Genomic DNA, 21,060 nt, shown 5'->3' with positions numbered 1-21,060 from the left:
GTGCACCCCACAATCTCCCAAATTATCTCATTTCCCGCGTTCTTTTTTTGTCCACAGATCTCACACACTACATATTTTAGTTATTTGTTATGTTTATTGTCTTTTTGCTAAAATATAAGCGCCAGAGGCGTCCAGATCAGCGTCTGGCATGGAATGTGGACTCAAGAGGGGAGTGAGCCAGGTCTAACTTGAAAGGACTCCTGGCCCCGTCCTATCCCTGTGGGGCTCTATTTGGGGGGCATTTGATTGCCTGTTGGCATCTGTACCAGTGGGTAGGAGGAGGAACTACAATCGAGGTGGTAATTTAAGCAGCGAATCACCGAGGGCCCTGGCCTTGATGAACTTGAACTCTGTGCTGAGCATTTTTCATAAACCTGGATCCATGCTGTCCAACTGTCCCTCTCGCAAAGCTCACGAGCTCCTGTTACCCAAAGTTGGCCCAAGGGACCCACTGCAGAGCCAGGGAGGGCAAACAATTCTGATTCCTTCTTCCTTTCGCCGCCGCAGCCTCCGACCCGGACTCGGAGGGGGCAGCGTGAGCGGAAAGGGTTCTGCAAAGCTCCCTGCTCTGCGCTCGGCGGCTCCGGGCCGGGAGGCGGCTCCCGCTCTCCGCCGCTGCCCCTGCGCCCCGCGCCGCCGCCGCGGGTCGGGCGCGCGCGTCCCCGCCGCACCGCAGCGCCGGGAGCGCCGCGCCCAGCCCTGGGCCGCGGGCGGCGGCGGCGGCGCTCACGCACCTCGGAGGAGCCGGGACCCGCGCCGAGCCCGCGGGCCGGGCGCGCCAGCCGGTAACCGCGGGGCCGGGCGCCCGGGGCGGAGCAAAGCCGGGGCGGGCGGCGCGGGGCGCGGGCGGCTCCCGCCAAGGCAGGTGGGCTCGCTCGGGTTTGGGGGGGGTGGTCTTCAGTTTGGGGGGCGGAAAACGGGGTGGGAGGAGAACTGCGGTTTGAGGATGCCCGGGGGAAGAGCGTGTGGACCCCGTGGAGAGAACCCAAGTTTAGCACCGTCCCCGCAGCCCGCTGACGTCCGGGCGTCCCGCCGGAGGGCGTCGGAAAAGCCTGGAAGCCGCGATGCTGGGGGCTTGGGTGGGCTTCGCCGAGCCATGATCCACACCCTTGCCCGGGGAGAAAACTTTCCTGGCTCCAGCCCTCCTGCCCCCGCGGTGCCCCGTGGTCCAGAGAGCCCTGCTGGCCCGGGCACCCTGCCTCTCCGGGGGAAACGCGCTGCACCCTGGCCCCGGCACGCGTGCCCTGCGGCGGGCAGGGTTCTGCGAACGAATCCGGACTTGACAGCTGTTAATTCATTTTGTTGTGCCTGGGGAGCCTGCCTGCAGGTCATTTTACTGATTAGAGGGAAATTGCGGTTAAGGCACTCCCCCAGCTTTTCTGTGTAGTCTTGTTTAGAAACCTGTCTGGAGGCTTTGTGGTATCTGCACAGCCTTTCCGATGGCATGGAATCCCAGATATTACTCTGGATTTAATCCCACTACGATGAAACAATAGTGCTTTCAAAGCAAAAGATGCTTGGGGGGAAAGTGTCCATGCTACTACAGGGAACAGAAGGGAACTCTCATACATAAATTAGTTCTTATGAAAACCCCAAAAGTTAGTGGTATTTCCAGTTTACAGGTGAAAAAAATTAGATCGAGATATTAACCTTTTCGAGCTGAATCCCCCAGTTAATAGTGGGGAGTAGTAGGTCTGGAAACCAGGACTGTAAGTTTAGTGTTCTTTAGGTACATCGCATGGGCCATATGGCATGGGGCACATCAAGAACAGGTACAGGACAGTGACCTGGGCTTGCAGGGATAAGGTTGGGAAAGCCAGAGGCTACTGTGAGCTGGGGCGCCCACAATGAGGAGTTTTGTTCTGATGTGGAAGACCACCCTTAGTTTGTGGAAGCTAAGGTGGTATTAACAGGTGATAGGAAAAGGCAGAGTTGCTCCCAGTCTGTATCTTCCTTTTCAAAATGTGAAAGCCGGTCTAAACCCCCTGAAGAGGCCTTGAAACCCGAATGTGGAGTGGATGGCTCAAAGCCCAAATGGCAGGCATCTGAGAGCAGTGAAGGGGGTCACAGTCATCTTTGCCACACATAGGAGAGATGAGAACAGAGCCAGGAGACTTTTCAAAAGAGGGAAACATTGAATCCTGGTAACATTCCAGAACAAATTCTTTTTTTTTTTTTTTTTTTTTTTTTTTTTGAGACAGACTCTCACTTTGTTGCCCAGGCTAGAGTGAGTGCCGTGGCATCAGCCTAGCTCACAGCAACCTCAAACTCCTGGGCTCAGGCAATCCTGCTGCCTCAGCCCCCTAAGTAGCTGGGACGAAAGGCATGCGCCACCATACTGGGCTAATTTTTTCTATATATATTAGTTGGCCAATTAATATCTTTCTATTTATAGTAGAGATGGGGTCTCGCTCTTGCTCAGGCTGGTTTCAAACTCTTGACCTGGAGCAATCCTCCCACCTCAGCCTCCCAGAGTGCTAGGATTACAGGCGTGAGCCACCAGAACAAATTCTTAAAAAAGATATCTCAAGACTCCGTAGGGAATCATTTAGAACACAATTTGTGCTAAACTAACTTCTTTTCCTTTTCTATCAATCTACCAAGCTAGATCCGGGTGTGCCCTATCCATTGTTTTTCAAATGTGGGCTATGACTCATTAGGTTAATGATCAGTTTAGTGTGTTGCAACCAGTGGCTTTTAAAACACGAAATTCAGAAGAAAGGAAGAGAAAACAGAGTGCACTGCGTGAGCTAAGGCAGTGGTCCCCTACCTTTTTGACACCAGGGCCGGGTTTCATGGAAGACAATTTTTCCACGGTGGGGGATGAGGGATTGAGGCTGAGGCAGAGCTCAGAGGGTGATGCCAGGGATGGGAGGGGCTGTAAATACAGATGAAGCTTCACTTGCTCCTGCAGCCCACCTCCTGCTGTGTGGCCCACCAGTTCCTAAGTTGCATGGAAGACAATTTTTCCATGGATGGCGGTGGGGGTTGGAGGGTATTGGGGGGGGGGTGGGCATGCAGCATGGCTCTGTGGTCCAGACCCTAACAGGCCACAGACCCTTACTGGTCCACAACCCGGGCTTTGGGGCCCACAGAGCTAGGACATTGTTTTCATAACATGCATGCTTAAGCGTGTGTGTCTTTGTGTCTGAGTGTTACTCTGCGTTGTTTGTCCTGCTGCCTCTGCATGGGTGTTCGTGCCTATCCCTGGCCGCTGCCTTCCAGCCTTCCGGGCTGACCCCACTCTGCTGCAAGCCGGCATCAGTCTTCTTTTACCTTGTGAATTACACCATCACACACTCTGCAGTGTAGCCTTCCTGCTCCCCACGTGCTGAAGTGTTTCTGTAATCAAAATTCATCTCTGAATTCTTTAGTTTTGACTTTTTGTTGATAGCCATAGTCCATAGATAACTTTTATTAAACATATTCAATTAGTTCAAATTGTTTAAAGAGAATGTCAGTTCTTTCCTTTTTAGCTTTCAAGATGGAAATGTTTTGTTACTTGGAGTACAAAAAAATATTGGAGGAATAATATTCTCATGGTCTTATATAATACATTTATGGAAACATTGCCATGCCAGCTATGACATTTGGAAAGTGACCAGATAATGCGTCACTGTGTCATTTTCTGGCTAGTTTTTTTTTTTTTTTAGCTTTTTAAACAATTTTTGGTTTATTTTTAACCTTTTAATGTCTCCAGTGTAACAGCAACATGGCTAGATCCTTTCTATTGCACAGTCTAGTTCTCACAGCAAAGTGACTCGTCATTTCCATTTTATAAACAGGAGGTCCCCAAAGCCAGGGACTTACAAACAAGTCAGAGTCACTGATTGACGGCCACCGGTGGACAATCTAAAGTGTCCTGCCTTTGCAGAGATACTTACAAAGTCTCATACTGTCCCTAAGGACAAGGAGGAGAAGGGTAGAATACAGCAAGGCTCTGTCCCTGGTCCTTCTTGGCATTACTCAACAAGAGAAAGACAGAGAGAGATATCGGAGTTGCAGCAACTATTAATACAAATCTGGGAGGATAATCTATGAGAACCGTTTTAAATCTGGGCAAGAGATAATAATACTAGAATATTGGGCTCCCAGTAGAGTTAAAGGTCTAGTTCTGCGTTTAGGTTCAAAGAGTCAATTAGAACAGGAGAGGATGGAGCAGCCCCGCTGAGCAGCCGTTCACCTGCGAGGAAAAAGCCTGGGCGTGTCAATAGCCACCAGCCCTGACTGAACCGCAGGGCGAAGTAGCTACTCAAGGGCAAACCTGGGATGTGTTAATAAAGACGTGCCCTTTTTAAAAATAGACATTTGTATGGAGCTTGTCACATGCCAGCAGAGTTATGAGTGTTTCGCAGTTTTCACTCAACCCCTGTAGCAGCTCCATGAGGTAGGGAATGTAATTATCACCATTCCCATCCAACAGATGAAGAAACTGTGGCACAGAGGGATGAAATCACTTGCTCACGGTGGCGCAGTCAGTAAATAGTAGAGCTGGGATCAGAACCTGGGCCTTTAATAACTATTGTGTGCTCCCTCCTTGTGGTGTTTGGATTGGAAGAGCCCAGGGTCCACGCTGATTTTCCATTCTGGGCGGCTCTTTTATAGAAAATAGGGGCCAACTCCAGCGTGTTGGTGGGAGGGAGGGGACCTGGATGACAAGGGTCTGGACACCAGGCCCCACGAGGAACAGGGGGCGTTCAACCTGGCAGAGAGGAGCCTTGGCCAGGTTTTGAGCTGGGTTTGTTCCCAGCAGCAGAATTAGGACCAGTATTCTAGCAAATGCTAGAATGTGATTTTAGGTCAGGATTTTGGAGAAGAGAGATTCTCCACTGGCTGAGGCTGGGTGTTGAATTTTATGTCTCTGAAAGCCCCTTTCGATGCTCAGATTTCTCTATTTGTTAGAAATATGAGTAAATATGAACTTTGAAAATAATTAGAAATTAAGTCTCTCCTAAACACTTATGTATGTGTGTATGTAAATAAAATAGAGTACTAAAAGTTTTGACTAAGGCACACATTTAAAATGTGTGAAATTATTAGTTATGTGAAATTCCAAAGCAAAGTGCTAGACCACCAAGTAGAAATGTCAAAGTGGGTATTTGAGAACCTTTCTATAACTTGTGAACCCACTGGCTACTTTAAGACCATGAGAGTTGAAGGAGGAGGCTTTGTTGAACAGATTTGTTCGGAGAGGTCTGTTGCTGCTTCCTGCATCCGAAACCTACCTAGTGAGGGGGACTTTGGAGGGACCATGAGTTGAGCTGTCCATGTGCTTCCTGCATTTGGGGCTCACACAGGGACTGGGCAGCTGGATCACTTGCCTTCCCAGAGTTTGCTGGGGCAAAGATGCTCGCAGGTCTCCTAGGAGCCAGGGGCCAGGAGGGAGGGCCCACCTAAGGGCAAGGGCACCCCAGCAGCAGAGGTAGCAAGGTGAGTATCACTGAAGCACCCATAAGGAGAGCAAGTGAAGATAGTGAATTCAGCCCTGTCCTGCTTTCATCTCGGAGGGGTGAGAAACTGAACAGTAGTTGAGCAAATGGTAGAGAAAGAAAAAAAAGCCAACCTTTCCCCAACCCTAGCAGGAGACCAGTATGCAGCAGGACTTTACTGGAATAAGGGGCAGGTTTCATGTTTTAACCAGGTCAGAGTTTCTTTTGTTTCTAAAGACTGGACATCTTAACTCTGTTAGGACTTTGAAATGATTGCATAAGCAGAAAAATCATGAGATCTGCTCAGGTGCTCGTTTGAGGGTGGAGAAGATGAATCCTTTGATTACATTTTGAGGGGCAATAGAAGACAAAAATAAAATTGACATTTGATCAGGCTCCACAAGTTGTGCTAGCCCAGTGTATGGGTTATATCTGCTTGGGTTAAAATAATAAATATTAGCAATCTGCGCTTGATGTTCCTTTTCTGACAAAGGAAGACTTAGAGGCAGGAGTCAGAAAAGGAAAAAGCGTTACTTTCCCCAGAGTGCAGGGGAGTCAGGCCTCCTAAGACTGGCTTATCCAATAAAATCACAATAAATACTTGAAGGTCAATACCCCCCCTCCCCCCAGTTACCAAGGTTCTCAAGCGCCCTTTAGTCTGGTGTTCAGGATTGGAAACAGCTTTCTTACGTGATTATCCTATTCCCAAAAGTCATGACTTATTTTCTGACATCAGCATAGTAAATAAAGGAAAAATAATTTTTTTTGTTAGGGAGTGGGATGTATTTGAGATAATAAAATCTCCAAATAATAAAATAATAAATAAATAAAATAATAAAATTTGGAGAACCAACCTCCAGACAGGATGATCATGTTATTTTGGGCTTATGTAACGGTGCAAAGTGATTTTTTTTTCCCCACTGGAGTGTGAGAAGTGCTTAGTCCTACTTGAAAGAGGGAACGATGTGCATTTTTGCTTCTCTTTTCTTGCGAACATGATTCTTGTATCCATTACGGTGTTGCTGAGGTGTGAAATAAAAAAGCATAAGATGAGAATCTCTTTATGAGATGCTAAAATGATGGATGTTAAAATCTGGGGTTAATTGTTGCTCATGTTTCTGTTATCAAGACCTATGTAATATTTGCCTGACTGGAGAACATTAGTAAACTTTCACAACCCTTCAAGTGAGAATAGTTTGTAAGCTTCAAAACTAGGTGCATTTGTTTTCCTCGTGCTTAGTAGCACGGTAATAGCCAAAACAGCCATCGTGCGGAAGCAGAGCAGGCTGAGGGAGGTGCTGCCTACAGGCTGGCTCTGAAGTTGCATGTCGATGGGGAAAGAAAAATCAGGAGATGCGTGAGGGGATGTGGTTGTAAACATTTCCTGTCTTTCTACACACCTTTGTGCAGATCGTTCCAGAAAACATAATTCTATCTTGTGTGGAAAAAGAAGGGAAAGAAATAGAAATTTAAGATGAAGATCTGGAAACTATCGTATAAACCTGCATCATATTCCTACCAGTGCTTTAAAATTTCCACTTAGTTATCCCCTCGGAAGAGGAGACTTAACCCATATTTCTGGGAGTCTGAAGCAGAGGCCAAGGGTGACGGAAGCAAGTATAGGTTTATTTTAAACATTTATTTGATACTTGCAGTTTACTCTGTAGTGACATTATACTTCTTGAATTTAACAAATAATCCTTCCAGTCTTGTAAAATTGATGCTCCAGAAAGATGAACGAGGTATGTCTTGAGACTTTGGGGGCTATTTGGCATCTTCTGCCCTAGGCAAGGTGAGGGACCCTACTTTTATAGGCTCACTTTACAAGGCCCCTCTCATCTGGCCAGGCACCTCCCTGCAAGATGAGACGGCCGGTGGGGGTACCTGGAGCCCATGATCCCCTTGCTCCCTGAACCCTGGTTTATTATGCTAAGGTAGCAGTGATGGCGTTAGTGGCAAGACTAGACAAGGCACACATCTAGTTTAAGAATCCCAGACCTAGCAGGATAAGAGGGTCATAGAAAGCTCACCTTTTCTGCTGCTCTGTCTCAAGCTCTTAAATAAAACATTGCTTTATTATTTATTTATTTTAATTTTTTTTATTTCAGCATATTATAGGAGTACAAATGTTTAGGTTAGATATATTGCCTTTGCCCCACCCGAGTCAGAGCTTCAAGCATGTCCATCCCCCAGATGGTGTGCACCGCACCCATTAGGTGTGAATATACCCATCCCCTCCTCCCGCTTCCCACCGGCCCAACATCTGATGAATGTTATATGTGCACATAAGTGTTTATCGGTTAATACCAATTTGATGGTGAGTACATGTGGTGCTTATTTTTCCATTCTTGTGATACTTCACTTAGTAGAGTGGGCTCCAACTCTATCCAGGATAATACAAGAGGTGCTAGATCACCATTGTTTTTTATGGCTGAGTAGAACTCCATGGTATACATATACCACATTTTATTAATCCACTCATGTATTAATGGGCACTGGGGGTTGTTTCCACATCTTTGCAATTGTGAATTGTGCTGCTATAAACATTCCAGTGCAGATGTCTTTTTTATAGAATGTCTTTTTTCCTTTGGGTAGATGCCCAGTAATGGGATTGCTGGATCAAATGGTAGTTCTACTTTTATCTCTTTAAGGTATCTCCATATTACTTTCCACAGAGGTAGTACCAGTTTGCAGTGTATACACTGCTTTACATTTCCTTTTCTGTGGAACAGAGACAGAAATACCTGATCCCTCTCCTTTTCACTTGTTTGTCAAAAGAATGATTCAGCTTGGGCTGTAATGAGCAGTATGTGCTGCTTGGAGACGGATACTACGAGCGAAAAATACAAAGTAGTCTTATTTGGCAAGTCATCCCCAAAGTGATTTAAGATATGACTGGTTTCACTGTACTTAGTGTTACTGTGCCGAGGGTTTCAAAAACTCTACTCATTAAAATTTAAAGGATGGTTGATTTCCTAGTACTGTTAAACTGGTCTGATTTTAAAGTTTAAAAGCTTTAAAATTTTAATTCACCTGGCCATGACGTTTTGGAGTAGCAGCTATATAAATTAGTGTGAGGGTTCAGGGAGGGGCAAAGTCTCATTTCTAGAAAGTCCGATTTATATTCTCTTGCTATTAAAATGAAATATTCACATATTCCAAGTAATGGGATTTGAGAGAAGAGAGGGATCTTTATGGGCTGAAATAATTGGACAGGACTTCATGGAGGTAGTGACTGAGTCCTACCCCCAAAGGTAGGCAGGAATGAGAGAGGAGGGAGATAAAATCTAGTGGGGCAGGCAGAATAGAGTGGGCAGAGCCTCAGAGGACTGGATTCCTGTGCTGTAATGAGCCCTCCCTTTCTGAATGGCCCTGTTGCACCTGCTGTCTATGTCATCAGGGTTTTGTGTTGCCCCTTAACCTCTGTGTGTGTGTGTGTGTGCACGTGTGTATTTGGGAGGGTGAAGTTTGACGGGGGAGAGAGGCTGGTTCCAAATATAAGGCTGAATTCTTTGAGGGTACAGGTCTCGACTTTTTGACCTCCACTAAATTTTCAGTTTAGCTCATAGTGTTTAAAATATCCTTGTTGATCTGAATGGACTTGTACTAATTTCAGCATGTTCAAAACATGTGTTCTTTCTCCTCGAAGGGTATGTTTATGAGAACTGTATTTGTTTTGCAAAGGTTTTCTTTTCAAAAATATATTTGTTTTCTAGTTATAGTAAGTGTGATTGGTATAAAGTAAGTCATTTTAAGGGACTTCCTACGACAGTTTAATTCATTCATCAAAGAGAACATTGTTTTCCCAGCATTAATTTCAGTGCCTCTATTAGTTTGCTAGGGCTGCCATAACAAAAATACCAGACTGAATGGCTTAAAAAACAGAAATGTGTTTTCTTACAGTTCTGGGACTGGAAGTCCAAGATCAAGGTGCCAGCAGGGTGAGTTTCCTATGAGGGCCGTAGGCTTGCAGCTGACCGCCCTGTCGCTGCCTCTTCACGTGGTCGTCCCTCTGTGCATGTGCGCCCTGGTGCCGCTGTCCGTGTGCCCTAATCTCTTCTTATGGAGACACCCATCAGATTGCATTAGAGCCTCTGTTTAACTTGGTCACCTCTTTAAAGGCCCTATCTCCAGATACAGGCATATTTTGAAGTCCTGGGGGTTAAGGCTTCAACATGTGAATTTGGGGTTGGGGCCACAGTTCAGCCCATAACAGCACTATATCCATATGGTAAAACAGTTGGTGCTCCGTATCAGAGAATTCTACGTCTGTGGAGTCAACCAACCATGGATAGAAAATATTTGAGAAAAAAAAAAATAGTTGTGTCTTTAGTGAACACCTACAGACATTTTTGGTCATTATTCCCTAAACAATGCAATATAACAACTATTTACATAGCATGTGCATTGTATTCAGTATTATAATAATTTAGAGATGATTTAAGTTATACAGGACGATATGCATAGGATTGTATGCAAATACTGCACCATTTTATATCAGGGACTTGAGCATCCATGGATTTTGGTATTTGTGAGGTGGCTTGGAATCAATCCCCTGTGGATACCGAGGGACACTTGTGTGCATGTACATACACACACGCACACGCACCCATAATTTTTACAAATAGATACACATGGTAGAGTCTGTGATGCAAGTATAAAGCAACTGGTATTTTGTTAAATTACAGAATCATAGATCTGGAAGGAATTTCACAGCATCCCTTTCGGTCCTTTTCCTTCGATTTTAGAGTGGGTGGGTATTGCAGCCATGCAGGTAGCTGTCACGTGAGTGCCGTGGACAGAGGTGCTGTAATGCAAACCCCCATGGAAGTGTCTGCTTGCTGTGAAAATGCTGATGTCATCTGCTAGCTCTCCTCTTTGCAGAGGACTATATCGTAAAATTATATCTTCCCCACTTGGAGGGTGCTGAAGATAACTTTTTGTCTGCAAAATAATTGTTAATGATAGTTGTTAAACATTTTCCTTACTTAGTAAAATAAAAATGTTGACAACCCTATTTCCCAGGTCCCTGAAAACCAGCTGGTCTCCAGAAAACTTTCCCCAGAGACTGGAGCCGGTTTAATGAGATTAAGGTGCTTCCTCTTTGTCATGAGGAAACCACTAACTTTAAATGTAATTCCTGAGGAGGACCTGAAAGCTTTGGAATGGTAACTTGTAATGGACTTCTGAAATGAGGTAGGCTAGTGACAGGGACAACAGAAGGCGAAGTTTATAAAAAGCAGTGTTTCTAGGACCGGTCAGGGTGAGCGAGCTGTGGGCTGGCGTATTCTCCTAGCTGTCTGCAACTCTCCGTAGGGTGAGAAGGGTGTTTCCTCACAGCCCACAGTGAGTATTCCTTTTATTTGAAAAGGGATCCCCACAGGGTTCTTGAAAAAAAGAGCAAAGCTGGATTCTTGAAGCTTGGCCAGGGAGGAAGGACCTGCACAGGGAGGGGTGTCTGGATGTCTCAGCACTATATTTTTCTTTTTTTATATTTGAAAAAAAGAGAAAGGTTTATTTGGCTCACAGTTCTGGATGCTTGGAAGTGTCTATGAACACAGCACTGTCAGCGCCATTTTTTATCCTCTTTTTCTTCAGAGAGCTCTCAGTTACCCTGCCCTCAAGTGCCTTGATTGAGAAGCACTGCTTCTTATTTTTAATTTTTAAAAACAATTAGAACCTTTTCATATTTTGTTAAATTATTCATAACATAAAATTTACCATTTTTGAGTGTACAATTCAGAAGCATTGAATATATTTTCATTGTTGTGCAGCAATTACAACTGTCCATCTCCGGAACTTTTTCATTATTCCAAACTGAAAGTCTGTACCCTTTAAACAATAACTTTCCACTTCTTCCAGCCCCCAGCTTCTGATAATCACCATTCTACTTTCTGTCTTCAGGAATTTGGCTATTTGAGGTATTCAGATGAGTGTAATCATGCAATATCTGTCTCTTTGTGTCTGGCTTATGTCACTTAGCATAATGTGTTCAAAATTCATCCATGTTCTAGCATGTTTCAGAATTTATTTCTTTTTAAGGCTTAGTAATATTTCACTCTGTGTGTTTACCACATCTTGTTTATCCATTCATCTGTCAATGGTCTCATTTTGGCTACTGTGAATAATGCTGCTATGAATGAGGGTGTAAAAATATCTGTTCAAGTTCCTGCTTTCAGTTCTTTTGGGTATATACCCAGAAGTGGAATTGCTGGGTCATATGGTAATTCATGTTTAAATTTTTGAGGAACCACTATATTGTATTCCACAGTGGTACCATTTTACATTCCCACCAGCAATGCATAAGGGTTCCAGTTTCTCCATATCTTCACCAACAAATTGTTATTGTCTGGGTTTTGATAATAGCCATGCGAATGGATGTGAAGTGGTATCTCATTGTGAAGCATTGCTGTTTGGTAGTTTGTTCTTTGATTAGACGCTAGTCATTTTAAACACGCTTCTACTGAAGGCACAAGAATAGAGCAAAAATAGACAGACATGGGAGCCCAGAAAACCTGGCTATCACAGAGTGGTCAGCTTGGGATTCCATTGTTCCCCTCAACTTGCCTAGAATTTTTTGAAGTATAGACCAAGAAAAACAAGGTCCAGAAAAGCCAGGAGTTAAACCTATGATTTTTTCTGTGATGGGACCCAAACCCTACCATGGTAGTGGCCTCACTTTGTAGTGGCAACAGAACGTTGGTGTTGGTATATAAGACAAGAAACATAACACCTTGTCACACGTGTAGTGGGGTAGAGAAGTAGGGTCCTGTTTTATTATAATATAACTCCCTTCCCTGATTCCATATTCACCAGCTAATCATCTGACCTTAACTTTTGTTTCCCAGACCTTGTAAAACATGTGCTCTGTCTACTTGTCCATTTTATTCCTTATTGCAATTGTACAAATGAGTGCACTGGTAATAAACCATTCTCCTGTGGCTGGTCAGCATGACTCAGTCCATAAGGGCCTTCTCACCCCAGAAGACTGAAAATCCAGCTGTCTGAATCTGCAGAGCCTGAGGCTGAGATGCAACTGCACCTTAGGGCCATGCTCGTGTCTTCTCAGGAAAGTCTCTCCAGGTGGAAGTTTTAGAGCTTCTTTTTGGGGTATTTTATCCCTGTGTTGGCATGACATTCTTCTCAGTGCCCACCTGAAGTCTCTGTTAGAATGGGAAACCTCTGTTTTTAAGTTCTGGGTTGAGAAGGAGAGTGAAATAAGATAATTCTGTGGCTTCTTGACCTCATGAGAAACAGATTCAACATGCATGTATTGCACGTCTGCTTATGAGCCAGGTCTTGTGTGGTGTCTTAGTCTATTCCTGCTGCTATAACAAAATACCTTAGACTGGGTGGCTTTATAAACAACGGAAATTTATTTCTCATAGCTCAGAGGTTGGGAAGTTCAAGATCCAGATAGTAACAGATTTGGTGTCTGGTGAGTGCTGTCTGCTTCATAGATGGTGCTATGTCCTCTCATGGCAGAAGTGGGCAAAAGAACTCACTTGAACCTCTTTTATAAGGGCACTAATCACTTGCATGAGAGTTGAGCCCTCATGACCTAATCACCTGCAAAGGGCCTCATCTCTTAATACTATATCACCTTGGGCATTAGGTTCCAACATATGAATTTGGGGGAGGAAGGAACCAACTTTCAGCCCATAGCATGTGCGTTGCTGGAAATCCAACAGTGAGTGAAGCAGAGGAGGCCCCTGCCCTGATGGTGCTTACAGAAGAGGAGGCCAGATGAGGAGAAGGCCAAGGGAGGATTGGTTTGTGCAGTCCTATCATAGTCTTCACCGTGGTATATTGCAAAGAGCTATTACCATGTCCAAAAAGTCCCCCAAATGCTCAAAGACAGTCACAGTGCCCCCAGCACCTAATAGTTGGTGCAATAAATATTTTCTGGACTGAGCTGTAGAGTATACAGAGTCAGGGAACACTAACTTTAAAAATTACTACCTAGTCTATTTACTACTGTATAGGCGCCTAGGGCATAACTAGAGGAGGTAGATTTATGAGTCCAAACTGCCTGTCCCTTTGAGACACCAGCTGGTAGAAGAAGGATGCAGCATGGTTGGCCTTTACCTTTGGTTTCTCAGGTGTCTTTGCTGGAAGAGGGAAAGGATGGGGAGTAAAGAGGGTGACTTCTCTGTGTTGTGCTGGGGACAATTGTTCCTGGGAACAGAAGGAAGAAAAAGCCAAGAACAGGTAACTAATGAGACATTTATGGTCCAGGCCAGAACAGAGGTTGGTCCTGGGTGGCATGCCTACTTTTTGAGTTCGAGGATTGAAGACGAAGGAGGTAGAATCATTGCCATTGGGAATTTTGATCTCAAATCTGAACGGACCATTAGGTCTCCCTCTGTACAAGCTGGTCACTGTGGGTCCTTGGATCTGTGGCATTGGCTGGCAGCTTGTTAGAGTGCTTTTCTGGCTGCACTGTATGTGTGTGATGTGCGCACATGCACTCATTTTTCAGATTTCTAGGCCTCTTTTGGATCCCTCCTCAATGTGCAATGTGCTAGTCCTGTGCCTGAGTTGGTGGTCACTCAACAAACTCATCTGCTGGTAATTAGCCCTCAACATGGAAGTAAAGGTCATCCAGCTCCATGGAGACAGCCCCCTTAGCATGTGCACCATCATGACCTACCAAGGATGTTGGTGAAGAGCCTTTATTCACTCCATAGGAAGTTCCATGTCTGAGTACCTCTCCCCAAATTCGGGGAGGTAAGGAGAATTGTTTGATCTGTTTTTAAGAAGGAAAAGAGCGCACCCAGGAGTGATGTGGGAACCAGGGTTGGAGGAAAGAAAGTTGGGTAGTCAGAAGAAGGGGTGAAAGCGATGGGAATGTGGCTGGGAGAAGGGGTGATGGTTTAGTGAAAGGTGTCTGGGGCCTGTTCATCACGCTTCCTGTTTGGATTTGCAGTTCCCTTCCACCCTGAATAGCCAGGCCTGGCCCACACTCCCCTGTGCACACCTGGACAAGGTAAAGTTCCCTTCGGAGATAGCTGAGGTACAGTTGTCATTTTTATTTTTGCTATTGTTGGCAGTGGTGCTTTCATCTGCTCAGAGCAATTTCTCTCTCTCTGCTGTTCCCGGAAGCTTGTTTAGGACATATTTCCTGTCAAAGAAATTTTATTTAATGACTCTCACAGTATGAAGAAATCTGACATTCGGGAAATCTGGGCGGGGGAGGGTGGTGCTCAGAAGAGCAGAGGCCCAGAAGGCAGCTGCCTGGGGAGCTGCCCTTTCCCATTTGTGTGTTCAAGAGGGAGCAGCTGCCGGCTTGTCAGACCCGTGAGGAGCCGTGGTGCCAGCCTGCCTGTCCCTCACTGCATGGATGGCCCGGGCGGCCTCACTGTGGCAGAAATATCGGGCTCTGGGGGCTGCTGCCTAGAGGCGCTGGCAGTTTCCCAATGATGAAACAGTTCTAGCTTGTGTTTTGGCAAAGCTCAAAAGTCGACCTTGGGCTTCAATAATGGGATTATACAAAATACTGCCTTAGCACAGCTTTCTATCGTCTGTCTTTGTGCAAATAAGCTGATTAATTTGAGACGTAGGTGAAAAATTGCCTCATGGACTTTTTCAAGGGCACCAGGTGACCACTTCAAAGGAGAGGCCGGAGGTTCTGTCCTCCAAACCTATTTTTAGGGTTCAAGAACTGAGAGGAAATAGCCAGTGAAGACAAAAGCCCCTCCTTTTATGTAAAGGCTACCAAAGGGGTGGCTGCTTGAGGGGAGCTGGTGTCGCATGTCGTCATCCTGCCTGAGGACAGCCTGAGCTGGGCCAGCTGTGGCACTCGCTCGGTCCTGTGTCCAGGCATCCGTCAGAACCGCGCTCAGCACGGCCTTTCCGCTGTCAGGACCTTTGCACGTGTAGCTTGCATGTTGCCTCTGGCACTGTTCTTTGGTCACCTATCCCTAAATGGTTCACTTAGATGAAAGGGACCAGTGTGAGGGAAAGAAAAGGAAGGCATGAATAGATACTGTCTCTGCAGTAGGTGGGAAGATGGGAGTTCCTGACAGCTGACACTTGCATAGAAATATTTTGTTCGCTGGTTCCTGACAGTTCACCTCCCCCGGGAGGTGGTGCTGCTTCTGACCTGAGAGTGCAGCACGGAGACCTGCTGGTCCCCTGGGCCTTGGCAGCCACAGATGGGGTCACCGCTGTGTGCCGACGTGGCTGTGGGAGAGCAGTTCTCACGTCTGGGGTGCTGCTGAGAGAGAGAACAGACGGCACTCTCCATCTTTCTTTTCTTCATTGTTTTATATACTTTTCACTATTTTTCTGTTCTAGATGAAGCCTAGTGCCTCCCTCTGCTCTGCTTATTACATTGGCTGTAATGTCAATTTCCAATAAAAATGATACGATCAAACCAGACTTCATCTTATTTTCCTAAAAAAAAAGTTATTATCCTATTTTTGAATTGGTAGAGCAGCATGAATCCCAGGATATAAATGTTGATCATTATGACTTTCAATCAGTCTAAATGAATGCCTTTTGAGTTACTTTTTAGTATTATGTAATCTTATGTATTGATCTAGTACACAGAGGTCAACTGACCACATGTTGAATTTAGTAGGAATTGACTGACTGGGGAATTAGTGGTGTCTGAAAAACAAACCTAGGGCTTTCTGTCCCAGGCCAGCATTTCTTAGCTAATAATAATAGCACTGACTGCTATGTATTGATCTTAATCGGGGTCTTGGCTACCCATTTTTCATGCAGCATCACACGCAGTCTGTACAGCAGCCCCATGAAATAGGTACCATTTTTGTCACCTTTTTCCTAGTGGGAAGACTAAAGCTCAGGTCATTCTTTTTTCATGGCTCTAGAGCAGAGGTTGAGAAACATTTTCTATAAAATACCAGAAAGTAAATATTTTAGGCTTTTGGGACCATATCATCTCTGTCACAGCCACTCAACCCTGCCATTGTAATTCTCAGAAGCCATAACACATACAAAAACAGTGGGTGGCTGCATTCCAATCAAACTTGATTTATGGACACTGATAGTTAATATAATTTCCTTTTTGTAATTTTTAAAATTTTTAATTATTATGGGTACATAATAGTTGTATATCTTTATATAGGGTACATGTGATGTTTTGATACAGACATACAATGTGAATTAATCAAATCTGGGTAATTGGAGTATCCACCACCTCAGGCATTTAAAATTTCTTTGTGTTGGGAACATTCCAATTCCACTCTTTCAGTTATTTTAAACTATACCCTAACTTATTGTTGATTACAGTCACTTTGTTGTGCTACCAAATATTGTTCATTCTATCTAACTGTATTTTTGTTCCCATTAATCATTCCATTTTATCCCCATCCCCACCTCCCACTACTCTTCCCAGCCTCTGATAACCATCATTCTACTCTCTGTCTCCATGAGATCAATTGTTCTTAATATTTAGCTCCCACATATGAGTGAGATAAGTGAGATTTGTCTTTCTGTGCTTGGCTTATTTCACTTAACATAAGGTTCTCAAGTTCTATCCATGTTGTAAATGGCAGGATTTTAACCTTTTTTGTGGCTTCATATAGTTTTCTTGTGTCATGAAATATTATTATCCTTTTGATTTTTTTCAACCATTTAAACATTTCAGAAAACATTTTTCCCTTGCAGGCTGTAGAAGCACACAGGTGGTGGGCCGGGTCTGTTGGCCGCTGGTCTAGATGAGGGGAAGCAGGGCAGGGGTGGGGTCAGGAAAGGTGGTAGGAAGAACACTCATGCCAGAAGGAGCGGACTGCATGCAGGTGGCAGAGAGCACAAAATACTGGAGGAACTGTAATAAATGCGTTACAGTTTGATAGGGTATGAGGCAGAACGGCTCAAGTAAGAGGAGACAGTGGGGCCCAAGTCATGACCTTGGGGGACATTCTAAGGATTTGGGACTTTGTCCTTATGGCAGTGGGAGACCATTAAAAGTGTTAAGCAAAGGAGTGACAAGTGCAATTTGTCTTTTGGAAAGATCACTGGCTGATGAGTAGAGAATGGATCCCAGGGATTAATAAAAGTGAAAGCAGAAAAACCAGTTAGGAAGCCTGAGAAGTGGGCCAGGTAGGTGAGGATGGTGTTCATTAGTGGCCAAAGCCAGAACTGTTTCCTGACAACGGTGTTCTCAGGACGTCGTGACGATCAGTTTTGCAGATGGGGGAAATGTGTTTGGGAGAGACATGTCTTGCCTGGCAATATCACAAATGGAAGTAGAACAGAGATTAAGACCTGCTCTTCCAACTTCAAATCCACCGCCTTTTCCTGTGTGATGTGAAATTCTTAACATTCTCACCTGGAAGCTGTGTTTATCCTAGTCTACCTTTTATCTCTGTGCCCTGCAACTGAAGAGCTACTCCTCTCCTTCTCTCTCACAAGTGCTCATAAACGAGGCCAGTGCTTCTTAGGTAGGAGTTCTTAATTTTTCATTTCCTGAGGAAATTTATTTCATCGTCGAGGGAAATAATCTCTTGTTCAAATGATAAAAAGGCCAAAGACGGTACCGCGGTAATGGTTTTATTATTTTTATGCCGGCGTTAGAAAGGTAACTGAATGCTTACTTACGGTAAAGGTCAGCTTTTCTTATAATTTGTGGAGCTTTCTTTCCCAAATGAGAATTAGAACATTCTTTTCTACCTTTGAAAAAAAAAAAAAAAGACTTGTCTGGCTGGGCCCTCAGCGTCACACCCCAGTTTCTGACACTGACACTCATCTCTAGGTCAGAGGAACCCGTCCTTTGAACAGTGTGATGACGTGGGGTTGGAGTCTCTCTCTCTCGATCGGGGTCTGTGTCTGGGTTTGGGGACGAAGGGATGAGGGAAAGGTGAGACTCGTGCCTTGGGGCAGATGGATGGCAGTGATTTTCCCTCAGCTTCCCTGAGGGTTGTGCCCTAGGGATGGTGCCAGTGATTCTTCTGTGGTGGCTGGGACAGAGGGAACTTCAGAGAGCTCCTGGGGCCCAGTGGTAGTGCCTGCTCAGCTAAGCTTGGTTTCAGCTGAGATTTCATTAGATTTCGCCTCCTATTATTGTTATTTCTCAATTTGTCCCCCTTTCCCCATGCTGAGGGAAGGTCTGTGGGGTGCCGGTCTGTGTCTGTCTGCACAGCCACGGAGCACAGCACCTGCCACGCAGCAGATGCCGAAATTCAGTAATTCAGCCTGACACGGGCTGCACTGACTCATCACCTTTGGTATCCGAGCTGCACAGTGCAGCATCTTCTCCCAAAGCAGTCAGAATTTTCTAGTCTAAGGTAGTCATGGTTAACAAAGAAGCTATTTGGGAAGCCCTGATAATATGACAAATTTTAGGAGTAAGCAGTGGGTAGATCGTGGACTTCTATTGAACTATGGTCTTCTATTGAATTGAATTGATTGTGGTCTTTTCCCATTATGCAACTTTTCTTGTCCACTTCACTTTTGTCAACACACGTGGGTTGCACATCTTCATGGCTGCATAGTAGGTACACAGTGATACATACTGAGCTGGTTCATTCCTGATACTATGGTGTTTATTTTCTGTAGGCTCTTTACCTACTCATGCAGGTATAGGTGGTGAGGCTGAAGTCATAAGCTCAGAGATTTTGACATACTCTCTCCCTTTTTTCCTTCTTTCCTTTATCAGTTATTGAAAGTTGGTATGTGCCAGGCGTTGGGTTAAGTTCACAAAAAATACATGGTGTCTGACTTCAATTGTATTCCCGTCTAGTGGAGAGACAAGAGGAAATATTGGCCACGTGGTCTGAGGTGTGGGCAGCTGGTGAGAACCTGTCCCTGGCCCCGTGGGTGGGACCTCCTAGAGGCCTTTGTCACTGAACTCCCGAGTGTGGTCAGCAGTGATTAGGGTGTCTGTGCAGTTGTGGGTGAATTAATAGGTTCTGCACTTGCCTTTCTCCATTTGTGCAGGGTGGAGATGTCTGCCCAGAGGTTAATTTCTAACAGAACCTCCCAGCAATCTGCATCTAATTCTGATTACACCTGGGAATATGAGTATTACGAGATCGGACCAGTTTCCTTTGAAGGACTGAAGGCTCATAAATGTAAGTCTTCCCCATTGTGAGCATGATATGTATTTGTTTCAACCTGTGAAATCCCCAGTGATGAGTTCTCTGGAATAATCTGTCTTCTTACAGAACTCTGTTCTCTACCTCCAACCTCCCACAAAATGTCCTCTCCACACATAGGCTCAAGTTTGGTATTCCATGAGGGCCCTGATGGTTCCGATTGATGAACTTAAAAGATTCCCTTCTATCTGGGGAATATGAATCAATGTCAAGCTCAGATTGAAACTTTTTTTTTTTTTTTTTTTTGAGACAGAGTCTCACTTTGTTGCCCAGGCTAGAGTGAGTGCCGTGGCATCAGCCTAGCTCACAGCAACCTCAAACTCCTGGGCTCAAGCAATCCTCCTGCCTCAGACTCCCGAGTAGCTGGGACTACAGGCTTGCACCACCATGCCTGGCTAATTTTTTCTATATATATTAGTTGGCCAATTAATTTCTTTCTATATTTAGTAGAGACGGGGTCTCGCTCTTGCTCAGGCTGGCTTCGAACTCCTGACCTCGAGCAATCCACCCGCCTCGGCCTCCCAGAGTGCTAGGATTATAGGCGTGAGCCACCGCGCCCGGCCAGATTGAAACGTTTTTAAAAAGCTTTAACCATTCCATCCCCCTTCCCCCAAACTGTTAATGTTTGAACTGTCTAAAATGTGTACCAAAATAGAATCCGGGACTATTATTTGAAGAATCTTCTTCTGTAACACACAGTAAACAGCATCCTTTCTTCCCAAGTGGTCTTTGGAACTGTGGAGGGCAGTCTATCAGCGTGTGTTCATCCTGACAGAGAGAATAGCCTGCGCTCATTCCCAACTCCAAATTATAGGCAGGAATTGGGTTTTGTGTTATTGGAGTGATTAATGACCCAGGACATATAATTCTGTGAAAGGATATACTCTTCAACTGCAGTCATAACTGAATGGTGGCCAGGCATTCAGTGTGAAGCATCCTTGTTTCACGAAGTAGAGTTGACATCGTAGGCAGGGACTGCTGCCCGGTTCCAAGGCCTGTCGTGGTTACCCCATAAACAGCTCTGAAATGTTTACTAGTTTCAGAGGGAATAGCCATAGCACTCTAAAATTTTCAGGTTTGTAACTGGTCCAGATTAGTGAGACACATCAGGAAACATAAGAGAGATTAGAATCAGAGATGCAAATGTAGCCAAGGAAATGCTTTGGTCCCTTTAATTGTTTCCTGGCTGCTTCTGCTCTGACCTGTCTTGGTATGTACGATCCCTGGTGCCCAATTGGTGCTCCCATGCAAGGAGAGCTTTCTATTTTTGTTCCTTAAGCAAAAATCATTAACTAAACCACATATCCTTTACTCCTCAAGTGAATAGTAATAATTAAATGCTTTCCCTCAATCCTTTATTGACATCTGTTCAGTATTTCTTTGGGGGGGGGCAGCACACAGAATCCATTAGGGCATGCTGTCATTGATTATCCGATAGAAGGCTGTTACAGTCTGGGTGTGAAGTCACCCTCCTTAATTTACTTAAATTCTTTAATCTGTTATTTTTCTGGTATAACCTTTATGTAGGGACACTTACTTGTTATAAATAATAATGGAAATCAAAA

General features: G+C 44.8%; 1 protein-coding gene across 1 annotated transcript in view; it reads left to right on the top strand.

Moving 5' to 3' along the window:
- Nucleotides 1-649: 649 nt before the first annotated feature.
- MRAP2 (melanocortin 2 receptor accessory protein 2) overlaps nt 650-21,060 on the top strand; it is a 38,846-nt gene continuing 18,435 nt past the window's right edge. Inside the window, exons 1-2 of the mRNA XM_076003136.1 lie at nt 650-785; nt 19,338-19,471. Of these exons, the coding sequence (XP_075859251.1) occupies nt 19,345-19,471 (127 nt within the window). The 5' untranslated portion in view covers nt 650-785; nt 19,338-19,344. The remainder of the gene's footprint in view (nt 786-19,337; nt 19,472-21,060) is intronic.

The sequence above is a fragment of the Microcebus murinus genome, chromosome 5 (assembly GCF_040939455.1).
Source record: "Microcebus murinus isolate Inina chromosome 5, M.murinus_Inina_mat1.0, whole genome shotgun sequence".
Taxonomy (NCBI): Eukaryota; Metazoa; Chordata; class Mammalia; order Primates; family Cheirogaleidae; genus Microcebus; species Microcebus murinus.
The sequence above is the reverse complement of the archived record's forward strand: the minus strand, read 5'-3'. Positions and strand labels throughout refer to the sequence as shown.